General features: G+C 44.2%; 1 protein-coding gene across 1 annotated transcript in view; it reads right to left on the bottom strand.

Moving 5' to 3' along the window:
* Positions 1 to 571: 571 nt before the first annotated feature.
* Positions 572 to 23,897, bottom strand: part of HS3ST3A1 (heparan sulfate-glucosamine 3-sulfotransferase 3A1) — a 99,456-nt gene continuing 76,130 nt past the window's right edge. The window contains exon 2 of the mRNA XM_047089989.1: positions 572 to 1,193. Coding sequence (XP_046945945.1) covers positions 572 to 1,193 — 622 coding nt within the window. The remainder of the gene's footprint in view (positions 1,194 to 23,897) is intronic.

Here is a 23,897-nt window from a genome sequence, read left to right as displayed (position 1 = left end):
ATAATCTTTATGTGCTACGCGCTTACCCCACCTTCAGATAAGGACGGGAAAAGGTGCTTTATTCAAAAGTTCTATGGTAACTGGGAAGCGGTGTACAAACATGGGAGTATTATTAACTGGGAAACGCTTTTTGAAAAGTGGTGCAAGAAAAAAAAAAAGTGACAAGGGAGGAAATAGAAGCAGAGATCATTTTATCTGGGACCTGTGGAAAGACAGACAAGAGACAGAGAGGCAGAGACAGACACCGAGATCGATCGATTTACCCTCAGGATTTCCCTCAATGGCCACCAACGCTCATGGTTTATAACTGTGTATAGAACACATAAAATAAAAGTAGAAAACTGAAAGTATTTAGACCAGTGAGGTTTTCCTTTTTTGCTCGTCCAAATGTTGGCATGTGGAAGGCAAGACGCGGGCAGAGGCCAGAACACTCTCTTTAACATTCACTGGGGGGAAAAAAAATTCGGAAACAAATATTTTGAGCACAAATATTAAACTGCCTTTTCCCTACCGAGTGGTAAAAAAATATATTATATTTTGATATTTTTCTTTTCCTTTTTAAATTATACTGTTATCCATCCCAGCCGAAGTCCTGGCCGGTCATCTGGTAGAACTTCAAGTTGAACGGCCGGTAGAAGTCGCGCAGCAGGCGCACCACCTCGCGGTCGATCTCCGGGTGGGTCCTGCCCTTGGTCTTGCCCAGGCAGTGGGGCTTGCTGCTGCCCTCGGCCTTCTTGAGGCAGGGGAAGCCCTTGGTCTCGTTGAAGTAGAAGTGCTTGTCGGTGATGATCCTCTTGAGGCCCAGGAAGTCCTGCACGCGGCCCAGCTCGCCGGCCGGGTCGCTGATGAGCCGCTCCCCGCTCACGAAGAGCATCTGGCCGATGGGAAAGCGGCGCAGCCAGTGCTCCAGGTGCTTGGCGTAGATGCCGATCCAGATGGCGCTCCACGACGTGTCGATGAGGCCCGTCGTGCGGTTCTTGAACGTCAGGCTCTCGAAGGTGGGGATGTCGGGCCGCTTGGACAGCGTCTGCGTGTAGTCCGAGATGGCCCGGGTCACCGGGTCGCGCACCACCACGATGAGCTTGGTGTCCTTGGACATGGCCGAGATGCGCGCGGGCGCCTCGCGGGTCACGAAGTAGCTGGGCGTCTTCTCCATGGTGATCTGCCCGTCCAGGGTCCTCGGCATCAGGTCCCTGGGGAAAGCAAAAGGTCACGTGAGAGCCTAAAAAAGGAGCGACCTCCCCAGCTGTACAGAGAGAGCGCATTCCGAGGAGGGACGCGTCCTGTAGACTCGGGAGCCAGGGCGCCGGAGCTCAGGGCTGACTCTCCCACTTCCTAGATGGAGAGGTTGATCGAATACTGTGCCTCGAGGGAAACAACAACATTATGGATCTCATACAGCGTTAGTGATGCTTAAGGGAGTTAATATACCTCAATACCTTAGAAGAGTGGCACAGAATAAGAGCTATGCAATTTATTATTATTATTATTATTAAAAAAAGTTAACGTTTATTTATTTTTGAGAGAGAGATTGAGAGGGAGAGAGAGGGAGCATGAGCAGGGGAGGGGCAGAGAGAGAGAGAGAGGGAGACACAGAGTCCAAAGCAGGCTCCAGGCTCTGAGCTGTCAGCACAGAGCCCGACTTGGGGCTTGAACTCAGAACTGGGAGACAATGACCTGTGCCAAAGTCAGACGCTTGACGGACTGAGCCACCTAGATGTCCCTTATTATTACTATCATTATTATTATTATTATTGTCAGCCCACAATGCTGTAAGAAAATAACCCTGATCAAATTCTTCAGGCAAATTAGACATAATAAACACACGACTACTATGAGATGGTATTAAAATACCCTGAACACTTTCTGTAGTTTTCTTATAAACAAAGCAATTAGATTTAACCTAATGCCCCTGCATAGTACACAGCATACTTCCCTTTAGAATTTCTGAATGTTCCTGTAACAGACAAGACTTATTAAACTTAATCTAATAATTTGAAAAGGTGTCACTCCAACAGTCTACATCCATTGGCTCGATTATGGCATTATTATCATGTTATATTTTCAGGACAACAAAGTGAATTCTGGCTCTCCGTTCGGAACATTCTTGATTCTTGTCTGCTCACTTTTCCTGATGAACGTTGGCATCACTTGGCCACGCTGAAAGAAAAATATGCCACTGGAGTCTTGATGGAGCAGACACTGCTATCCAGTTCAAGCACGTGGTCTTACCGGGAACTGATGGGTTTCAGGACCAGTCAAAAAGTGTGAGTACGAGAGGGGCACCTGGTGGCTCAGTCGATTAAGCATCCTACTGTTGACTTCAACTCAAGTCATGGTGTCACAGGTTGTGGGATCGAGCCCCAGGTCGAGCTGACAGTGCAGAGCCTGCTTGGGATTCTCTCTCTCTCTCTCTCTCTCTCTCCCTCTCTCTGCACCTCCCCCACTCATTCTTTCTCTCTCTTTCTCTCAAAATAAATAAATAAACAGGGGTGCCTTGGTGGCTCAGTCAGATACGTGTCTGACTCAGGTCATGATCTCACAGTTCATGAGTTTGAGCCCTGTGTTGGGCTCTGTGCTGACAGCTCGGAGCCTGGAACCTACTTCGGATTCTGTGTCTCCCTCTCTCTCTCTCTCTCTCTCTCTGTCCCTCCCCTCCTTGCTCTCTGTCTCTCGAAAATAAATAAAAGTTAAAAAAAATTAAAAATAAACAAATAAACATGTTTTTAAAGTGTGAGGAGGAGAGTTAACCTATTTATTCTTCCATTTTAAACGTACTACTTACCATTAAACCCCCCATCTGATATAAAAGCACTGTCTCCCTAATTACAAGTTTTGTAAGAAATAGCTGTTGCACAAATCATTACTAGAACAAATGTATTTTGGAGATTTATTTCAATGACTACATTTGTTCTTTGATCCGTCATTAAGAAGAATCGAACTTCTAAATGTTCTTACACTGGTTTCACTTTTATTCCTGGAATACAGACTGTTTCTGATCTATTTTTCTTTTTATATAGACCTGGATTTGGCTCATCGTTATTTTCTTTTGGATTTTCATTCATATTCATTATGAGCTGTTCCGGTCATTTTTCTCTTGATCAATAGCTTAATCAATTGTTAGAATATGAAATATTACACAAATGAGTTGAGCAATGTTTTGTATTTTTCCATATCCTAGAGAAGTTTAAGTAGAAAATAATTTTCTGTTCTTTAAATTTGGGGGGCATTACCTACAAAGCCATCTAATACTGGTTCTTGTGGGAGGCAGGATAAGAAAGAAACTAGAATTTTCTTTTTTTTTTAACGTTTATTTATTTTTGAGACAGAGAGAGAGAGAGCATGAACAGGGGAGGGTCAGAGAAAGAGGGATACACAGAATCTGAAACAGGCTCCAGGCTCTGAGCTGTCAGCACAGAGCCCGACGCGGGGCTCGAACCCACGGACCGCGAGATCATGACCTGAGCCAAAGTCGGACACTTACCGACTGAGCCACCCAGGCGCCCCAGAAACTAGAATTTTCAAAAACCTTTTCACTTTTACTTACTTATTTTTTGTAAATACTCTGTCTTGTGTCAATTTTGGCAATTAAGATGTTTCTAAGTCACCCAGCCTTACATCCCAGTCTTGACCGTAATTTTACAGTCTCCCGTAATTTTGTGTTTTCTGCCCTTCTTTCTGCTTTCTAGATTCGTTTATCTTTTTAAATTCATTTATTTGCATTTTAGCTTTTTTAATGCTCCCTTTTGTCTTTTTCTTTTTCTGCTCTGTTCTTCAAATTCATTTCGCAGGATGCTTCATTTATTTTCGATCTCTCTTCTCCAGTAATAAAATCATTCTGAGACCATTATTTCCCCTTGACGTAGAAATTTGGTCAAGTTTCACGTTTTCACACACTGTTGTCATTTTCATAAATATGTTAATTGCGTTTTATACTTTTTATTTCCTTTTTAATCCAGGTATTATCTGGGATTGCTTTTTACTTTTATTTCTAAAGGTGGGTTTACTGTATTTTCCCCTTAATTTGGTTATGCGTTTCTAGTTTGCCTCTGGAGTAAAATAATGCTAACATTGTATTAAGAAAAATTTCAAACACACCCTGAAGTAGAGAGAAAGGTAATGCAAATCTCACGTACCTTACATCCAACGTCAAAAAAAAAATAAAAACTAGTGGCTAATTTCACATCATTCATAACACCCTCCATTTCTACTCCCTCCCTCCACAAATGAATTACCCGAAAGTCTGTCTCAGATGTCGTATCAACTGGTTCATAAACATTCTGGTTCCCCAACAGCTGTTGGCAAGGATGTGGAGAAAGGGGGATCCTCACACACTATTGGTGGGCACGCAAACTGGTGCAGCCACTTTGGAAAACAATAGGGAGGCTCCTCAAAAAATAGAGCTACCCATGACCCAGCAATTGCACTACTAGGTATTTATCCAAAGAATAGAAGAATACTAATTCAAAGGGATACATGCACCCCAATGTTTATAGCAACATTACCTACAATAGGCAAACTATGGAAACAGCCCAAATGTCCATCGATGGATGAATGGATAAAGAAGATGTAGTATATATACAACAGAATATTACTCAGCCATCAAAAAAGAATAAAATCTTGCCATTTGCAATGACATGGATGGAGCTGGAGAGTATTATGCTAAGTGAAATAAGCCAGTCAGAGAAAGACAAATACCATATGATTTCACTCATATGTGGAATTTAAGAACTAAAACAAATGAGAAAAAAAGGAAAAAAAAGAGAGAGAGAGAGAGAGAAGCAAACCAAGAAACAGACTCTTCTTAACTGTGGAAAACAAATTGATGGTTATGAGAGGGGGGATGGGTAAAATGGGCGATGAGGATTAAGGAGGGCACTTACGATGAGCACCCGGTGATGTATGGAATTCCTGAATCGCTATATTGTACACCTGAAACTAGCATTATCACACTGTATGTTAACTAACTGGAGTTTACATGAAAACTTAAAAAAAACAACAACAATTCTGCTTCCTCGTGGCAGATTCCTCAATATTTGTGGCAATAAGCCACTGACGTTGGGTTAGTTTAGTAATGCTGGGTATTCTCAGATTCTTGCGGTCTTGGCTACTTCAGTCAGGTTATCTTCACTTTCTTCCTTGGAGAAGGACTTGATAAGTAGATATCTGATTTCTGTTGCTTTTTGTTGTTTTAAGAAATCTGCAATTCTTTCTGCAAAAGAACCTTTCACGTTACCCATCCTCTCCCACTCCTTAAATACGCCTTCCGGTCGGGGTTAAGATTCAGCAGAGACCAGAGTTCAGTGTTGCCACGAGGAAGACACAGATTGCGGTCACTGCCTTATGCAGCACTGGTGTCTTTGTGTGACCTCCATTCACGGACTCGTCACGGTGACGCTCCCCACAGAGATCTGGCAAACTGGCTAGGCCAATCCCCTTTGGAAGCTTAGGTTACGCTTTTCCAAGATGAGCCAGAAGATCCATCCAGATACTGTTGGCATAAATCAGTGACGGAAATTTGATCACCTGTGTGAAAAGGTCTGGGGTAGCAAAAGCAAACGTTCAATGTCAGTGACGTGATAAGAAAAAGGATTGGCTGATGGAAAAAAAAGTACACATCCTTGCCTCCTTTCCTAGGATCTCGGACTTTCAAACTACTCTGCCTCCTTTTTTGGCCAGTAAAATAGAGAAAACAGAGTTCGCTCAGAAGCTACTGGTTGGTGATCTCAATCCGCGCCCCCTCGGGTCTCTGGAGAACAGATTCCCCAGCAGCCTTTCAGCAGAGATTATGGCTACAGATTGTGCTGCACCAGAGGAAACCCGGCTAACGTCCCTGAAAAAAGAAACCGTATTTCAAATGATCTCAACACAGAAGGGGAAAGAGCTATCCAAGATAGGCGTTTAAAAGAGGAAACAGCTCAAATGGGATTTCAGAAGAAAAACACATTCGTTACTGTCATCCACAGGATGAAGAAACGGACTGGTTTTAACAGGGCGGGTGGGGATGGGGAGTCCGAGTTAACTGGAAGCTGCCTGCAGGCTACTTTCTTCAGAAACCAAGTAATCATCGTCTACGCAAATCCTTAACCAAGCTGACGCCGTAAAAGGACTCGCGACAGGATTCGCTGAAGAGGAATCTCCTTTTTAATTTCTTTATTCCTTCCCACACTGCAATTTGAATTGTCGCGTTCAAACTCGAGCTCATCTATCACAAAAAGGCACGTGTAATTTGGAATATCTTATTTCAAACTGTTGAGGACAACCTGCAAACCAACCTTCCTTATTGAGTGAGGCATAGACCGGGACCCTACGCCGTGCCAGGACTTGGGCCCCGAATGGGCAGGGAGAAAGCCATCCCGGTATCATGAAAGTTTTGAAGAAACACCAGACAGGCTAAAGGAGAAGAAAGGTGTGTGCAGTAAGACGCGTGAAGGTTCCCTAAAAACAGAACGAGTAGGGGTGGGGAGTGAGAAATTCAATTGGTAGATAGGAAGGGTATGTCCTACGAGGCCTCAATTCCCAGCTATGTACCCTATCCCAACTTCACCTCTCAACAGTGACACAGATTTAGAGACAGTGGTAGCAGGTATGGAGATAGGGAAATGGGTAAAACCAGAATTTCGAGGGGCGCCTGGGTGGCTCAGTCCGTTGAGGTCGTGATCTCACAGCTTGTGGGTTCGACCCCGCATTGGGCTCTGTGCCAACAGCTCAGAGCCTGGAGCCTGCTTCCGATTCTGTGTCTCCCTCTCTCTCGCTGCCTCCCCCTCCCTGCTCATGCTCTGTCTCTCCCGGTCTCAAATAAAAAACATTCAAAAAATTTTTTAGAATTTTGAGGAAACATTAGATAAGCTTGTTCCCCCCCACCCTGAGGAAGCCAAGGGTAAGAGGGGATCTCATAAGCAAATGAAGGATTATTACAAAGTGGATGGCACCAACAGGGACACAACAGGAATCACAGCGGCCAAAAAGCGAAAGCAACCAAGTGACCATCGGCGGATGAATGGATACACAAAACAGGCTCCATGCGCACAATGGAATATGCTTCAGCCTTAAAAAGCAAGGGGAGTCTGACATGTGCTCCAACAAAGGACGAACCTTGATGACATTATGGTCTGAAAAATAAGCCAGTCACAGAAGGACTGTGACTCTATGTATGTGAGGTCTCTAGAGCCATCACGTTCATAGGAACAGAAAGTCGAATGGTTGTTCCCACGGGCTGTGGGGGCGGAGGGGAGGGCTGTTTAACCATACACAGTTGTAATTTTGTGAGATGGAAAGAGTTCTGGGGAATGATTGCTCCACGATGTAAATGCACTCAACCCTACCGAACTGGTCACTTAAGAGCGGTTAAGATGGCAAATACTACGTTCTGTCGATTGTATCATGTTGTCATTCATTAAAGAAAAAAACACAACGCACCAAGAAGACAAGGGCTCCAATTGCATCCACAGAATTTAATCAGACAGAAGAGCCTTTCTGGTTTTGCAGATCATGAAGCATTCAGCACAAGGTACTGAGAGAGGCTGTGGTTTTCGCTCTCCTCTTGCTAGACCAAAGGGGAATAGAAGAATTTATGTCGTATCTGGAGCTGTCTGGTTAAGAAATGAGGTTTTTGGCCTGCTTCTTGCCCACTGCTGGCTGGGTGACTGTGAGTGAGTCATTCAACCTCTCTAATCTCCGCTTACTCACCTCACCCGAAAAAATCAAGCCAAAGGGCTCAGAAATCTGGACCATAAGCAGTATTGACACGACCATTATAGCAAGGGACATACCAATAATTGTTCTCAAGAAGGGGATGCCTGGTGTTTAGAATTTCCAGCTTCCAGGAAAACCCCATCCAGTCCAGAGAAGATCAGAGACCCTCTGACATGTTCCCGGGACATCTGCACACCTGTCCGCTAGAGGCCCTGTATGTATGATGTTCAGACAAGGACAGTGCCTGGTTTGAAAGCCACAGCCTGGCAAAGCCAAGTTATTTGGAAGGACTGGCCTGTTCCGGTGAAGAGAGGTGAGCTCAGTTTTTCAACTCCTTCCCATGCCATGTGGCACACCTGTCCCCAGAAGGAAACTGGGAACACTTCCATGTGCCTCGGGATGTTGTGCTACCCAGATGCCCTAGGATTTCACTTTGGATCTGATCAGTCTCACTGGGATCAATCTCTATGGGCCTCCAGTTATATTTGAGCCGTTTTCCAGATGTCTGTGGTACAGGAAATGGCCAAGTAGGAACCATAATACACCTGCTAAATAGTCTGTTTTTTTACCTAAGCCCTAAGTCAACTGAGTACTTTGTGACAGGAGTACTCAGGTGACCCAGAAGACTTTTCCTTCTGCCACACTGCTGACCAGATAGATCTGCCTCCATGTCCAGTGACAGTCCCAGAGACAAGGCCACCCGCCACTCTAGTGCTGTGTGCACCACCATCACCTGGCACGGGCAAGGGCACCACCAAGAGGTAGCCCTTGATGGCACTCAACAACACATATTCATCGCGCGTGTAATACAGTCCAGAAAGTATAAAAGAGAACCGACCTCATCGTGTGCTTCACCCTTTGTATTCATTTGGGTCATTTCCTCTGAATTCACACTGACCTCATATTGCCTTCCTGCTGGAACTGCTGCTGGCCCTCTCCAGAGGCACTTCTTCCTTAAAAAATTACCCTCCCTCATTGTATTTTTAGTTTGGTTAACCAGTTATTCACATGGAAAAATAAATCTTGGTCTCTCCCCACAGAGAGAAGTCAACTCCAGATGGCTGGTACACATAAACACGAATGACAAAATAATAAAAACTTTTGTAAGGAAACCTAGGAGAGCATCTTAATGATTGAGGGGGGCAAGTATTTCTGAAGTGTCTTAAAAGAATAACCACAAAGAATGATGAATTGGACTATATTAAAAATAGGAACTCCTGTTCATCAAACGGTTCCATTAAGAGAGTAAGGAGACAGGTGTTAAAAGAAGATATTTAAAATACATTTACCTGACAAAAGATTCATACCCGTAATACACGAAGAGTTCCTACACATCAACGAGTTAAAAAAAAACTAGACATCATAAAAGAAAAATGGGCAAATGTCTTGAACAGGCACTGCATACACAAATTAAAGTACCCAAATCGTCAATAAACATATGAAAAGGTACTGCACCTCATTAGTTATCAAGGAAATGCATATTAAAACACAGTAACACACACCCAACGTGGATGGCTAGAATAAAAAACACAGAGAATTCCAAATATGGGCAAAGATGTGCAACAACTGGCTCCCTGTTGGTCTGAGTATAAACTGGCATGAAGACTTTAGAAAACTATTTGGAACTATTCACCAAAGCAGAACATATGCATACCCTATGGCCCAGCAATTGTACTCCCAGGACCATATGCATAGAATACCCTATGTATGCATAGGTGGCTGGGTGGCTCAGTCGGTTGAGTGTCCGACTTTGGCTCAGGTCATGATCTCACAGTTGGTGAGTTCAAGCCCCGCATTGGGTTCTGTGCTGCCAGGTCAGAGCCCGGAGCCTGCCTCAGATTCTGTGCCTCCCTCTCTCTCTGCCCCTCCCCTACTCATGCTCTGTCTCTAGCTCTCTCAAAGGTGAATAAACATTAAAACAAAAATTAGAAATCATACATATGTTCATCAAAAGACATGGTCATTAAAAAAAAATGTTAAAAAAAAAGAAAGGGGGCGCCTGGGTGGCGCAGTCGGTTAAGCGTCCGACTTCAGCCAGGTCACGATCTCGCGGTCCATGGGTTCGAGCCCCGCGTCGGGCTCTGGGCTGATGGCTCAGAGCCTGGAGCCTGTTTCCGATTCTGTGTCTCCCTCTCTCTCTGCCCCTCCCCCGTTCATGCTCTGTCTCTCTCTGTCCCCCCAAAAATAAATTAAAAATGTTAAAAAAATAAAATAAAAAAAAAACAAAAAGAAAAGACATGGTCATGAACATTCACAGTTAATCATAAGAGCCCCAAAGACAAGCTCCCCAAATATCCATCAAAAATAGAAGCATATATATGTATATATGTATGTATACATATATGTAAATTCATGTATGCATATGCATATACATGTGTGTATATGTGTGTGTGTGTGTGTGTGTATCATTTTTGATGATGTAAATTGTGAATGAATACCCAAAACACAGTGTTATTAACAAACACAAGCCAGACACAAAATTGTCTATACTGAATGATTTCTCTTCTAAAAAGTTCAAAAACAGGCAAAATCCACGTACAGTGTTAGATGTCAGGACAGTGGATGCCCTTGGGGGAGTGAGAGACTGGAACGGGGCACAAGGTGCCTCTGGAGAGATGGAAGTAACCCCCCCTCCATAGTGCAGGATTTGTGTCCTTTTCTGGATTCAGTTACATTGCGGTAAAACGTTTCCAACACTTATAAAAAAATAAATGGACCAATTCTCCCTAATTCTCCAAGAAAAACATGCCATTCAAAACAGTGCATTTGCTAAACCAACCACATCTCCAACTGGTGGAAATTCAGACCATAAAGGAAAAGGAGCTCAGCTCCCATACACGGGAATCAGTGGTCCTCTCAATGACCTCTCCCCCCGCCCTCGCCCAGATCAGTGATCAGAACAGGAGCCACCTAACCTCTGTCCCACACCCGGGCCACTGATTCTCATGACTCTGTAAGCACAGCAGTGTTCACAGCATCAGGCATCACAGCGGACGTGTCTCTAGAGCGTCAACAGGGGTACAGAGATGATAAAGAATGCATTATGTTTGCAAAAAGTTTAGCAATTGCTTTAAGCTTTACCCGGATCCAGGAGGGATAAGACAGGCATCGTGCTCCCCAGTTTTTCTGACGAGCAGGCTGAGATTCAGAGAGCCTAAGTGGCAGACACAAGTTCCCATAGGCAGTACGGAAGGTGACGGATGGGTGCCCCAATGCCTAGTGCAAGGTCATGTCCACTGCATCGAATAAGAGGAAGTCAGCAGACAGAAGGAACGGGATGAGAATACACTGAAGATGGCTTGGATGGGCAAATCCGACAGGTGGAGAACGTGGGATCGTGAGACACCTGCCCAGAGGGTATCTGTGAAGACCCTGGGAGCCCCGAACTCTGAACTGAATGCAGATGAAGAAATGTATCTGCACGCTGAGATGGACGAAGAAACAAAGTAGGTGGTTAGCTGGGGTAGGAGGCTCTGCTAACATGAGCTAAAGACCTGGACTGCAGGGGGGTGGGGTTGGGGGGAGGCTTATGCAGGAAAGGAAGAGGTCTTTTGATGAGGCTGAAAAGCTGAATTACGATGGGAACAAAGCAGTTTTCAAAGAAGATCCCAAAGGCTTACACATGGAAAATGCCAGGAAATTTACTGAAACAAATCAACACCCCCCCCCCCGCCAAAAAAAGTTATTTTGAAAAAAGAAGTGGGCTCCCTTTTCCCCCAAAAAGGAAAAGAATGTGTTTTTCTTTCAGTAGAGTTGAGGCTAATTTTTAAAGGTTAGGATTTCTGCCTAAGAATTCTAATGAGGACAAAGCATTATTGATTTTACAATAAAATATGGCCCGGATGGATCACCTACCTCCACGAGGACAACACAGTTTTACAGGAAACTCAAAACTGGGACTAGGAAAGCGAATCCATCTTGATTTTGCTGTTCCTGAAATGTGCGACCTTGAGCGAATCACATCAGTTCTCTGGGCCTCGACATCAAAACAAGAGGTCACTGCTAGACCGGCTAGGAGACGAAGTTTCACGGATAGGGCTTTGTGAAAAATAACAGACACAGGGCAGCCAAAAATTCAGAAGGAGGTATCTGAAGACAGAAGCCAATGAACACTTACTAAGCATTTACCGTAGGCAGACCCCGATCTGACGTGTATTTCTCGCATCTCACGACAGCAACGAAAAGCTAGAATTGTTGGTATCATTTACCAGTTGGAGATCGGTTCAGAGAGGGAATGGGACTTGTCCAAAGACACACGGTGATGAGTGAAAAGAGACAGAACACGAAAACCTTTGAACCTCCCCAGGCATGCCAGCAGCCTTAGCAGGACTCTTACGGTTGCCGTAACTGGCCACCTTCGATATTCTGTCAAAACGTATCAGCATGCCTGACGTTTCTTCCCTACTCATCACACCGCGAAAATGTTTCTGCTTGGAATCTTGCAAACGTATCAGCATGCCTGACGTTTCTTCCCTACTCATCACACCGCGAAAATGTTTCTGCTTGGAATCTTGCAAACAGGCAGGAAGAGCTACAACGTGGTTTCCAAAGGCTTTCTTCGTAAAGGAAAGTCCCTGAGCTGTAACACACAGGTGATTTACCTTGAGGAGTCAATAAATCTGGCCCTGGCGCTCACGCTCACCACGCATTTTCTTACTCTGTACAACCAGTGTGTCTGCTTTTGGAAGCCTCTGGTAGCAGAAAATTCTAGGAAACACATGCTCTTTGCATGGCCTTGGCGTGAAGGTGGTTCCCAGGGGTCCCCGATGCCGTGAGCCTGGAGCAGGAAAGCTCCCAGCGCTGTCAGCCCGCCATCCCTCGGGCCAAGGTCCCAACACATCAGTATTTCTTTTCCTGCTGCTGTGATGTCGGACCCCCCTCCAAACGTGACTTGTAAGGCTGGAAATAAAACTCCCTTTAGCTGTTGTTTGAGTTGGCTTCTGTGGGAGAGGAAGACTTATGTTTTTGAAGCGGCTCCCACACTGACCGAATCAAGATATAGGATTCTTGTTTTTTTTTTTTTAATGTTTATTTATTTTTGGGGAGAGACAGACCATGAGCAGGGGAGGGGGAGGGAGAGAGAGAGAGAGACAGAGAGACAGAATCTGAAAGCAGGCTGCAGGCTCTGAGCTGTCAGCACAGAGCCCGACGCGGGGCTTGAACTCACGGACTGTGAGATCATGACCTGAGCCGAAGTCGGACGCTCAACCGACTGAGCCACCCCAGGCGCCCCTAAATGTGCGATTCTAGTAACCAAACCGTGGTCAAGGTACGTCAACATCAATGCTAAAAACCTGGCATACTTCCTAGGGCCACTGATAGCAGATTCCTTCTAAAACTGTGAACGACCAAGTAAAAAAAGAGAAAGGGTTCTTCCCTCTCCCCAGGCTTGATGACAAAGGGAGAAAGCTCATTTAAAAGAACCGACTGGGGCACCTGCGTGAGTCAGTCGGTTGTGCGTCCGACTTCGGCTCAGGTCGTGATCTCACAGCTCATGAGTTCGAGCCCCGAGTCGGGCTCTGTGCTGACAGCTCGGAGCCTGGAACCTGCTTCTGATTCTGTCTCTCTCTCTCTCTTTCTCTCTGCCCCTCCCCCACTCATGCTCTGTCTCTCTCTCTCCTTCAAAAATAAATAAACAAAACAAAACAAAAAAAAAAACGACCAAACAGGGGCACCTGGGTGGCTCAGTGAGTTTGACACAGGTCAACTCACAGGTTTGTGAGTTCAAGCCCCACACCAGGTTCTGTGCTGTCAGCAGGGAGCCTGCTTGGGATCCTCTGTCCTCTCTCTCCGCTCCTGCCCCGCTCATGCTTGCTCTCTCTCTCTCTCTAAAAAAAAAAATAAATATTAAAAAAATTAAAACCAAGCAAACAAAATACACATTATGTTCCTTAGCACTCCAGGGGAAGAGAGAAAATTCAATGCTTCTTGGTTGATAACTGGAGCGGGCGGGGGGGAAGGCTTCATGAAATGGCAGAAAATACATCTGTATCCAGGTCAGAGAGGAGGATAATCCTGAAAGGGAAGGAGCCGGAGTCATCCTAGATCATAAATTCAAGCACTAATCCTTTCTGTCTGTGTAGGACCATGGGTTTCCCAAGCAATGACACAAATTATCTTATTCATCGACTCTTAGGAAATGCAGAAATAGACCAGTTTTTTTACAAGGCTCGTTGCCTCAACCCCCTGATTTTCTCCTTCCAAGTTTACTTCACTGGGGAATTTAGGCATTTGTAAGATTTAAAATATCATTTTTAACTCTGTATCCATGGGTCCCCAATTCTGTTCTTAAAAGGCGTCTGGCTCTTGGGAACTGACACACTTGTCCCAATGTTGTATGAAGATATCGAAGAATATCCAGGGTCACGTGACCTGCGGGGATCAGTCCATTGAGCATCCGACTTCGGCTCAGGTCACGATCTCACGGTTCCTGGGTCATCAGGCTCTGAGAGCCTCACATCAGGCTCTGTGCTGACAGCTCGGGGCCTGGAGCCCGCTTTGGATTCTGTGTCTCCCTCCCTCTCTCCCCTTCCTCTGCTCGTGCTCTGTCTCTGTCTCTCTCAAAAATAAACATAAAATGAAATAAAATAAAATCAGAGTAGAAACAAGTCTTAAAGAATGATTCTACATTTAGTTACAATAAAGGACTATAAATAGCAAAGGTAAAGTATAATTAAATTAGTGAGGATCTCAAGGTTGTTATTTATAGACCCTTAGAAGTATGTGTATGTGTGTGTGAGAGAGAGAGAGAGAGAGAGAGAGAGAAAGAGGGAGGTTGGAAGAGAAGGAGACTGCTTATAGGGAGACAAAGAAGAGATGGAGAAAGTGAGAACAAAGAAGTCAAGAATGTTCTAGAAAAGGCCAGTGCTGAGTATTAGAATAGGAAGGATCTCAGAACTCCCGCTGACCCAGCCCCGTCATTTCAGGCGCAGAAAGGTCTGAGAAGTCAGCTGAAGGGAGACAAAGCTTAGCTTAGACTCTGGTCCACTGAGCCCCTCCGGTTCCCTCTCTTTCTGTAATAGGACATTCTTCTCTAATCCTAGAAATACCCTACGCACAGGGCTCGACCACCTTTACGTTTCAAGTCCCTGGAAGATAAAATCCCCCCCGTAGAGGGAAAATTCCCTTACAGTGCTTCTGAGGCAGAAAGTGACATTGAACGTGAGCCCTGATTACAAGAATTGGTTTTTCTTGGTCCTATCTGGTAGTTTACCCGGTGTTAGGAGAACAACCATCTAGAAGGGGAGTATGGGGTTGCTAACCGAAGTGGGGGCCGAGGGTGGGCACGTCTCCCGGCTCTGTGGCGGCTGCCCCCACAAAGCCCCATCAAGGCTTGTCTTGGCCTTGACAGGAGTTTTATAAATGATCCGTTTGAGAGCTGTGCTATCAGCTGTGTGCTACTGTGGACAGCTGCTTCGATGTAGAGCTCTCTCATAGCCTGGAATTATCAGCTCTTTGCATATGTGCTGCTGGAGATAAGAAACGTGTTTTCCTTGCCTGGAAATGGACAATCTAAGGACAGTGGGAAAGGTAAGAGAGAGGTGCGGAGGGCAGGATGCAGAGAAACCAGAAGGAAGGTCCATTGTTACATTTGTGCAATGTTTGCTTCTTTCCGGATGCAGAGTAGGTGCTAAGTCAATGTGTCTCTCTTCAATTTTTTTTTTTAAAGTTTATTTATTTCAGGGACAGAGACAGAGCACAAGCAGGGGAGGGGCAGGGAGAGCCAGACACAGAATCTGAAGCAGGCTGCAGGCTCCGAGCTGTCAGCACAGAGCCCGACGTGGGGCTCGAACTCATGAACCGCGAGATCATGACCTGAGCCAAAGTTGGACACTTAACCAACTGAGCCACCCAGGCGCCTCTCAATGTGTCTTTTAAGTTTCCAACAGGAAAAGCGACGCTGCGGTTTTGCATGATCTGGGGGATTAGGACTGCCTGGAGGTTCTTACTAAAATTGCCAGCAGGTGACCCCCGCCACCAGCTTTTGGTTTTGAACAGTAGAAAAGGATACACAGTCTGTCCCACGCACAGAATGCCACCCATATGCTATAAAGAAAACCTCCAAAGTCATGACATCATCTTGAAACGAAGCACGCAGACAAAATAAACTTTGGGAAAGCCATCAACGAGTGTCCATTAGACACAGTCGGTCGATGTGGCTGTCCCACATGCCATTCTGAAGGGGAAAGCCATCATCACTCCTCCAGGGACCCCAGGGAACGGCATCAGCGGTGCCCTTCGACAAGAAACAGCCCTGCTCAGAGCCCTCCCCTCGCCCCAAATTCAGAAAGTCCTCGCTGCACACATTTATTAGCCTATTGACACAACCTATTACCATAGACATCCACTCTCACGACTAACGCTACTCAGGTCCCAGAAGTAGCTTCCACAAGTCTCCCCCCGTGGCTTTAAAGCAAACGGCTGAATGCCGACAACTGACACGGGTCTGGGCTTCTGCTGACGCGGACACGAAAATGGACACAGATCTGGTTCCGGGAAGGTCTGAGGGAGGGAAGCAGTTCGCGGCGAGAAGAGACAAGTCGCTTATCGAATAGTGCTGATCAGAGAGCACGCAGTACCTACTGGGTGCGAAAGTAGCAGTTGCACCAGCTCGGCTAGTGATGCTGAGCGTGCATTTCCTGGCTTCACCTCTTCTTCCAATTCACGGCCCCAGAGGTGCTCACAGGCCAGCCCTGTGCTCACAACAGGTGCACTGGGAGGTGGAGGGACATTCCGCATCACAAAGCGAATGGTGCTACTCAAAACCTCGTGAATACGTAGGGTCCAGGGGAAACAGGCAAAGCAGGACACGGAAGTCTTTGCCTGGGCAGCCCGGTGGATGCTGAAAGCCAGGCTTCGGAACGGTTCTAATTTTGTGAAAATGTTTCATAATGTGCAATCCCCATTTTTAAAAATGAAGCGTTAAGGAAGACGTTTGTTGGGATGAGCACTGGGTGTTACGCATAGGGGATGAACCAATGGATTCTAACTCCTGAAATCATTATTGCACTGTAAGGTAACTAACTTGGGTGTAAATTAAAAACAAAACATCGGGGCGCCTGGGTGGCTCAGTCGGTTAAGCGTCCGACTTCGGCTCAGGTCACGATCTCACGGCTTGTGAGTTTGAGCCCCGCGTCGGGCTCTGCGCTGACAGCTCAGAGCCTGGAGCCTGCTTCCGATTCTGTGTGTCCCTCTCTCTCTCTCTCTCTCTCTCTCTCAGCCCCTCCCCTGCTCACACTCTGCCTCTGTCTCTCCAAAATAAATAAATGTAAAACATTTAAAATAAAATAAAATACTATCTTGGCCCTTTCAGAAAAACACCTTTTCCAATCCCTGCTTTGGATAGTTTTTGTCAATAGGACAAAATTATAACAGAATTAGCATCTGCCTGAAATTAAGCATAAAAAACGGGAAGATACTGCCGAAGTATAGACTAGCTCGTGATTTGTGTGTGTCCTAATTTTACGACTCGTCTAAGCTTTGCTGACCCATCAACAGAATACCCAGCTAAGCAACAGAATGACATCTAGTTATCTCTGGCATTTGACCAATACTTTCAGACATGTAAAAAACAAAAAACAAAAAACAATAGATTTCAACATACTTTTCTGTTCCATTGTTAGGAAGGAATATCCCTAAATAGAGGAGAAGAGAATATATGTCATTTAACAGTTTATTAGCTTGATTTAGGACTTTTTAACCATTCAGACCAATGGGATACGGGACCTCCACTTGCGTTTGTGTTCAGGGACCGGACGGCGTGGATGTCGGGGCTGAGGGAAGTCACGGGGCTTAGAAATGTCATCCTAAAAAACAAGCAGGCACACAAAGGAGGCTCTGGTTCCAATCAAGCCCAAGGGCCCTCAGGAGCTGGACTTTCCAAATGAGAGATGTCACAGACATGCTCTCACAATATTTGAGTGATTGCACAGGGGAAGAAAAAGTCACAGGATCTAGGGTGAGACCATCCAGAAAACACCTGCATTCCAAATGTACATTGTTTTAACGTTTTTAAGTTTTATTTATTTATTTTGAGAGAGAGAGAGAGAGAGAGCACAAGCAGGGGAGGGGCAGAGAGAGAGGGAGAGAGAGAGAATCCCAAGCAGGTCCCCCTGCTGTCAACACAGAGCCTGATGCGGGGCTTGAACTCACGAACTGAGCCAAAACCAAGACTCAGGTGCTTCAGCGACTGAGCCACCGAGGCGCCCCTACTCTGAAATCTTTACTAATTAGAATAGCAGGTCAATAGTGGAAAAGGGAGAACAATACAGTAGTAACTATTGAAGTCTGAAGTTTAACAAATAAGAAACAAAGACAACGGAAGGGGTACGTTGTCTTTTGTCTCCAGAACATTGGCAGATCAGACCTATAGATTTTTAATAATTATTGCGATTTCCACCTACTAATATTCCAAGGAATGTTCTACAGAGTTCTGGGTCCAAAACACCTTTCCATGAGTGAGTGATAGGACTCTTTCAAGGAATTTTGGAACACGTGGAGGGTTTTGTTTTCTTTGGTCTCTTACACCAGACAAATGCCAGTAAAGAGAAGGAGATCTTCCGGCTTCCGACCAACAGAACTGTGACAGACCTTAGGGCATAGAATTCTGGCAACACTGACAGAAATCTGGAACCCCTATTCATAGACAGACCCTTGGGAAGGGGGCCACAGGGAAACACCGGGCTGGGGTGGGAAGGATCACAATAGGCAGGAGGTTGGAGGAAGGATGCTTTACGTTTAAAGCCACGAGTATATTTTTAATATAAAAAATGAAATAAAAGTTGCACATGTCAAAAAGCTACACCATAGAAATAGGAGAAAAATCAGAGAAGCATACAATCCTAAAAAGGAGAAGTACCCACCACCCATCACTCAGATGCAGCATTTTAAAATATATCTGTCTAGACTATGCATTTCTTCATAACTGATTTGTAAAATGAAATTATTTTGTGCATATGCCGTTCTACATTGCTTTTAAAAGCACTAGAGATAAACAGAAAACATCACTCCTGGGTCGAACTACACATCGACTTCATTTTAAATGACTGTGCAGTATCCCATTGTACGAATCACCATGAAGTGTTTGCTGAATCCCTTATCGTTGGACACTTAGGTTGTTTCCATAGGTAAAGATTCTAATGTTTTATTATTTTCTTGACCTGGAAAAGAAAGCATGTGTATTTTCTTTGTTATTTATTTTTATTTCTTTTTTTGAGAGAGCGAGCGAGTGTGCAAGCAAGGGAGAGGGGCAGAAAGAGAGAGAGAGAGAGAGAGAGTCTCAAATAGACTCCACACTCAGCTTGGAGCCCGGGAGCCCGATGTAGGGCTCCATACTATGACCCTGGGATCATGACCTGAGCCAAAGTCAAGAGTTGGACACTCAACCGACTGAGCCACCCAGGTGCCCAAGGTAGGTATGTTTTGAAAGTTTTTAAATCGTGTTGCAAACTTGTCTTCTATAAAGGTATTTACACTTTGTCCTTGAATTTTAATGTATTTTTTGAATATCTTATTTCCACTTCAGTAGATTAAGGTACATGTTTTTCATGGCCTAATTAATACTATGCATTTTGGCATTGCACAATTACTGCTGATAAACATAGGAAAATGATGTTTCAATATTTTAATACTTACATTTTAAACTAGTGAGCATTTTCCCAGATGTTTATTAGTTATATGATTTTTTTAAGACATTTCCTGGTTATGTATTTCTTTTGCTGGGATGCTTTCTTCCTTAGATTTTAAGCATTTTCCTTATATTGACAATACTTATACATTTTTATGTATATGTTTATATACACTTACATGTTTTTGTATATATGTAGCAAATGTTCTGATTTGTCATTTTTAATCTCTTTGTTTATGGTATTTACAATTTTTTAGTATTTATTTAATTTGAGGGGGGAGGGGCACAGAGAGAGAGAGAGAGAGAGAGAGAGAGAGAGAGAATCCCAAGCAGGCTCCTTGCCATCAGCACACAGCCTGTCAACCAGGAGATCATGACTTGAGCCAAAATCAGGAGTTGGTGCTTAACCCACTGAGCCACCCAGGCGCCCTGGTATTTACAGAAATTTTTAATTTTTTTAAATGTTTATTTATTTATTTTTTTTTTAATTTTTTTTTCCAACGTTTATTTTATTTGTGGGACAGAGAGAGACAGAGCATGAACAGGGGAGGGGCAGAGAGAGAGGGAGACACAGAATCGGAAACAGGCTCCAGGCTCTGAGCCATCAGCCCAGAGCCTGACGCGGGGCTCGAACTCACGGACCGCGAGATCGTGACCTGGCTGAAGTCGGACGCTTAACCGACTGCGCCACCCAGGCGCCCCTGTTTGTTTATTTTTAAGATAGAGAGAACAGAGCAGGAGCAGGGGAGGGACAGAGAGGGAGGGAGACACAGAATCCGAAGCAGGCTCCAGGCTCCGAGCTGTCAGCACAGAGCCCGACGCGGGGCTCGAACTCACAGACTGTGAGATCATGACCTGAGTCAAAGTCGGACCCTTAACCGACTGAGCCACCCAGGAGCCCTGGTATTTACAAAAACTTTTAAACGTCTTTACATCTTCCAGGTCTTTTCTTTATGACCCTTGTTTTTCTTTGATGATGTTTTCTACATAGGGTTGTGCTGCTGCTAACATGAAATAGACATTCATCCCTGATTTTAACTTTATTCTGAAATTCATTTTCAGTGACTGCTGAGATTGAATTCTAATTTTTTTTAAATGACAGATAACTGACTTTTCATCCAGGACTGACACTCCATATTTGAAATCCCATGTCACTGTCGTGTGCGTTAAGTTCTGCTATTCTATGTTTATGTTGGCACTAGGAGGACACTTTTGAAATTATTATAACTTCAGGATATGTCTTAAATCTAAAATACATGGCTTCTGTCTTCTATTCTTGAAAATGTTTTCTTTTTATTTTATGTATTAAATGGGTTTTCTTCCAAAAGAAGGAATTATAAAATATGTGCATCAACTCCTCTTCCCCTCTTCACTTCCACTGGCACCAACAACACCATTACATGCACGGACCAATTTAGGAAGAAATGACAGCTCGCTGTATCGAATCCGTCAATCTACAGAGATGAGATGGCTTTCATTCATACAGATTTTCTTTTATGTTCCTAATAAAACTTTTCTTTTATTTCGTATTTAAATGAACACACGGCAAAACTGGCTTTTTTTGGGAGCACGGTTCTATGAAATTCGATAGGTATCTAGATTCGTGTGACCACGACCTCAAGTCAGCGTATAAAACACATCTATCACTCTGATGTTGTGCTCTCGCTTGGTAGTCTTACCCTCTCCTTCATCCCTAACCCCCAGCAAATGTTGATCTGCTTTCCATCACTGTAATTTTGACTTTCTGAGAATATCAGATAAATGGAAATTTTTGTCATATAACCTTTTGAGCCTGGCTTCTTTCAGTCAGCATAGTGCCTCTGAGATCCATTCAAGCGGCTGCATGCATCAAGAGCTTGTTCTTTTTCAATGTTGAGTAGTATTCTACTGTATGGACATACCACAGCTTTTTTCTTATTCATTCACATGTTGAGGACAGTCGCGTCGGGTCCAGTTTTCAGCCATCATGAATAGAACTGCTATAAACCATCTGGTGTAGGTTTGTGTGAACCGATTTTTTTTTCTCTCTCAGATAACTAGCAAGTTGTCTGGTTTCCGGGTCGTTCAATAAGTTATATATTTAACTTCCCAAGAAACTGCCAAATTATTATTTTTTTTATTTTATAGAGAGAGAGAGAAAGAGAGAGTGTGGGCAACAGAGACAGAGAGAGAGAGAGAGAGAGAGAGAGAATCCTAAGCAGGCTACATGCTTAGTGCGGAACCCGATGTGGGGCTTTGATCCCACAGCCCTGGGATCACGACCTGAGCCAGAATCAGGAGACAGCCACTCAACCTACTGAGCCACCCATGCGCCCTGCCAAATTATTTGAAAGAGTAGCAATCCTATTCACATTTCCAAAGCAATGTATGAGAATTCCAATTGTTTCAGCCCTTGTCAACACTTGATACTCTGTGAAGGTTGTGTTTTGTTTTTGTTTTGTTTCTTTGGTGTGTGTGTGTGTGTGTGTGTGTGTGTGTGTTTGGTCTTTCTAACAGTTATGCAGTGGTATCTCATCGTGGTTTTCATTTACATTTTCCTAACGGCTAATGAGAGTGAACATCTTTTCATTTGCTCAACTGCCTCTTTGGGGAAATGTCTGTTGAAGTTTTTGGCCCATTTTTTAAATTGGGTTGTTTATTTATGTTTTTTTACTTCTGAGTTTTGAAAGTTCTTTACATATTCTTTTAAAAAAATTTTAAGCTGTACATTTATTTATTTTTTAAGTAAACTCTACTGGCAACTTGGGGCTCCAACTCAGGACCCCAAGATCAAGGACCACATACTCTGCAGACTGTGCTGGCCAGGCGCCCTGTAAAATTCTTTATAAATTCTACCTAGACGTCCTTGTTTAGATACGGGATTCTGAAATGTTTTCCCAGTCTGTGGTTGGTCTTCTCATTTTTTTTTTCATGACTGCTTGACTATTTTGTGATGATTAAATTTTGAACTTTTTTTTTTCCATTCTTTTTTATTTGGGGGGGAGAACATTTAAATGCTACTCCCTTAGCAAATTTCAATTATGCAACTGTGTTCCCAACTACAGTCATGTTTTATGTTAGATCCTCAGGGTTTACTCATCTTGTAAATGAGAGTTTGTGCCCTTTTACCAGCCTGTCCCTACCTCCCCAACCCCAAGCCTTCAGTAACCACGTTTCTTTTTGTTTTAAATCTGATTTTAATGGTCTATTTATTTTTGAGAGAGAGGGAGAGACAGAGTATGAGAGGAGGAGGGGAAGACAGAGAGGGAGACACAGAATCTGAAGCAGGTTCCAGGCTCCGAGCTGTCAGCCCAGAGCCCGAGGTGGGGCTCGAACTCACGAGCTGTGAGATCATGACCTGAGCCGAAGTTGGACACTTAACCAACTGAGCCACCCAGGCACCCCAGTTTTTTTTGTTCTTCATGTTTAGTTTTAGGGAAGAAGGGGCAGAGAGAGAGGGAGACCTAGAATCCAAAGCAAGCTCCAGGCTCTGAGCTGTCAGCACAGAGCCCGGTGTGGGACTCAAACTCATGAAGTGCAAGGTCATGACCTGAGCCAAAGTTGGACACTTAACCAACTGAGCCACCCAGGCACCCCTGGTAACCACTTTTCTGTTCTCTGTTTCACTTTGACTTTTCTTTTTAGGTCCTCATAAAAGTGATACTACATGGTACCTGTCTTTCTTTTAGCAGTGTCTTTGGCTGAGCAAAAGTTTTAATATTGATGAAGTTCAATTTATCCATTTACTTCCTGGATTATGCTTTTGGTGCCATGTTTATGAACTCTTTGGTCACAAGTAACCAGTGAAGTTTTTTTTTTTTTTAATTTTTTTTTCAACGTTTATTTATTTTTGGGACAGAGAGAGACAGAGCATGAACGGGGGAGGGGCAGAGAGAGAGGGAGACACAGAATCGGAAACAGGCTCCAGGCTCCGAGCCATCAGCCCAGAGCCCGACGCGGGGCTCGAACTCCCGGACCGCGAGATCGTGACCTGGCTGAAGTCGGACGCTTAACCGACTGCGCCACCCAGGCGCCCCAACCAGTGAAGTTTTTTATAGGCAGGTTGTGTGTATTTCTTGTTGCCATTATTCCTAAATAGCTTTTATTTTTGCTACTATTTTGAATGGGTTATTGACTTTTCATTTTATCTAAATATACCTTAAAATGTTTATTAAGATGCAGAAGTCCTATGTCCTACGTGGCAATTTTCGTTGAAACTCTTTCTTCCAACAAATTGAACATACCTTTGTTTACACAGAATTATGGTTATGTAATGTCAAACAGGTCACACGGCATATTTGTGACAGATGTTTCCATTTGCATCTATCTCATTATCAATAGCCTACAAGAATACATGAGTGTCAAAAATATTTTAGGGGTAGACTAGATATCTAAAATATAGATTAAGAAAAATAAAATAAAATATAGATTAAGATATGGATATGACAGACCATACTCTGGCCACTTGCACACTTGTTACGAGGTAAGAATTAAGAACTATGACGGATGGGCAAGTCGGTCATAATGATGATCTAACCTCAAGTACCCAGATCTGCCTCTGGTGTAGTCAAGTCTGACATGGGGCCATGCTCCTACG

This window comes from Lynx rufus, unplaced genomic scaffold, assembly GCF_022079265.1.
Source record: "Lynx rufus isolate CCGP_SWC_20201006 ecotype Redwood Valley unplaced genomic scaffold, mLynRuf1.p SCAF_28, whole genome shotgun sequence".
Lineage (NCBI taxonomy): Eukaryota > Metazoa > Chordata > Mammalia > Carnivora > Felidae > Lynx > Lynx rufus.
The sequence above is the reverse complement of the archived record's forward strand: the minus strand, read 5'-3'. Positions and strand labels throughout refer to the sequence as shown.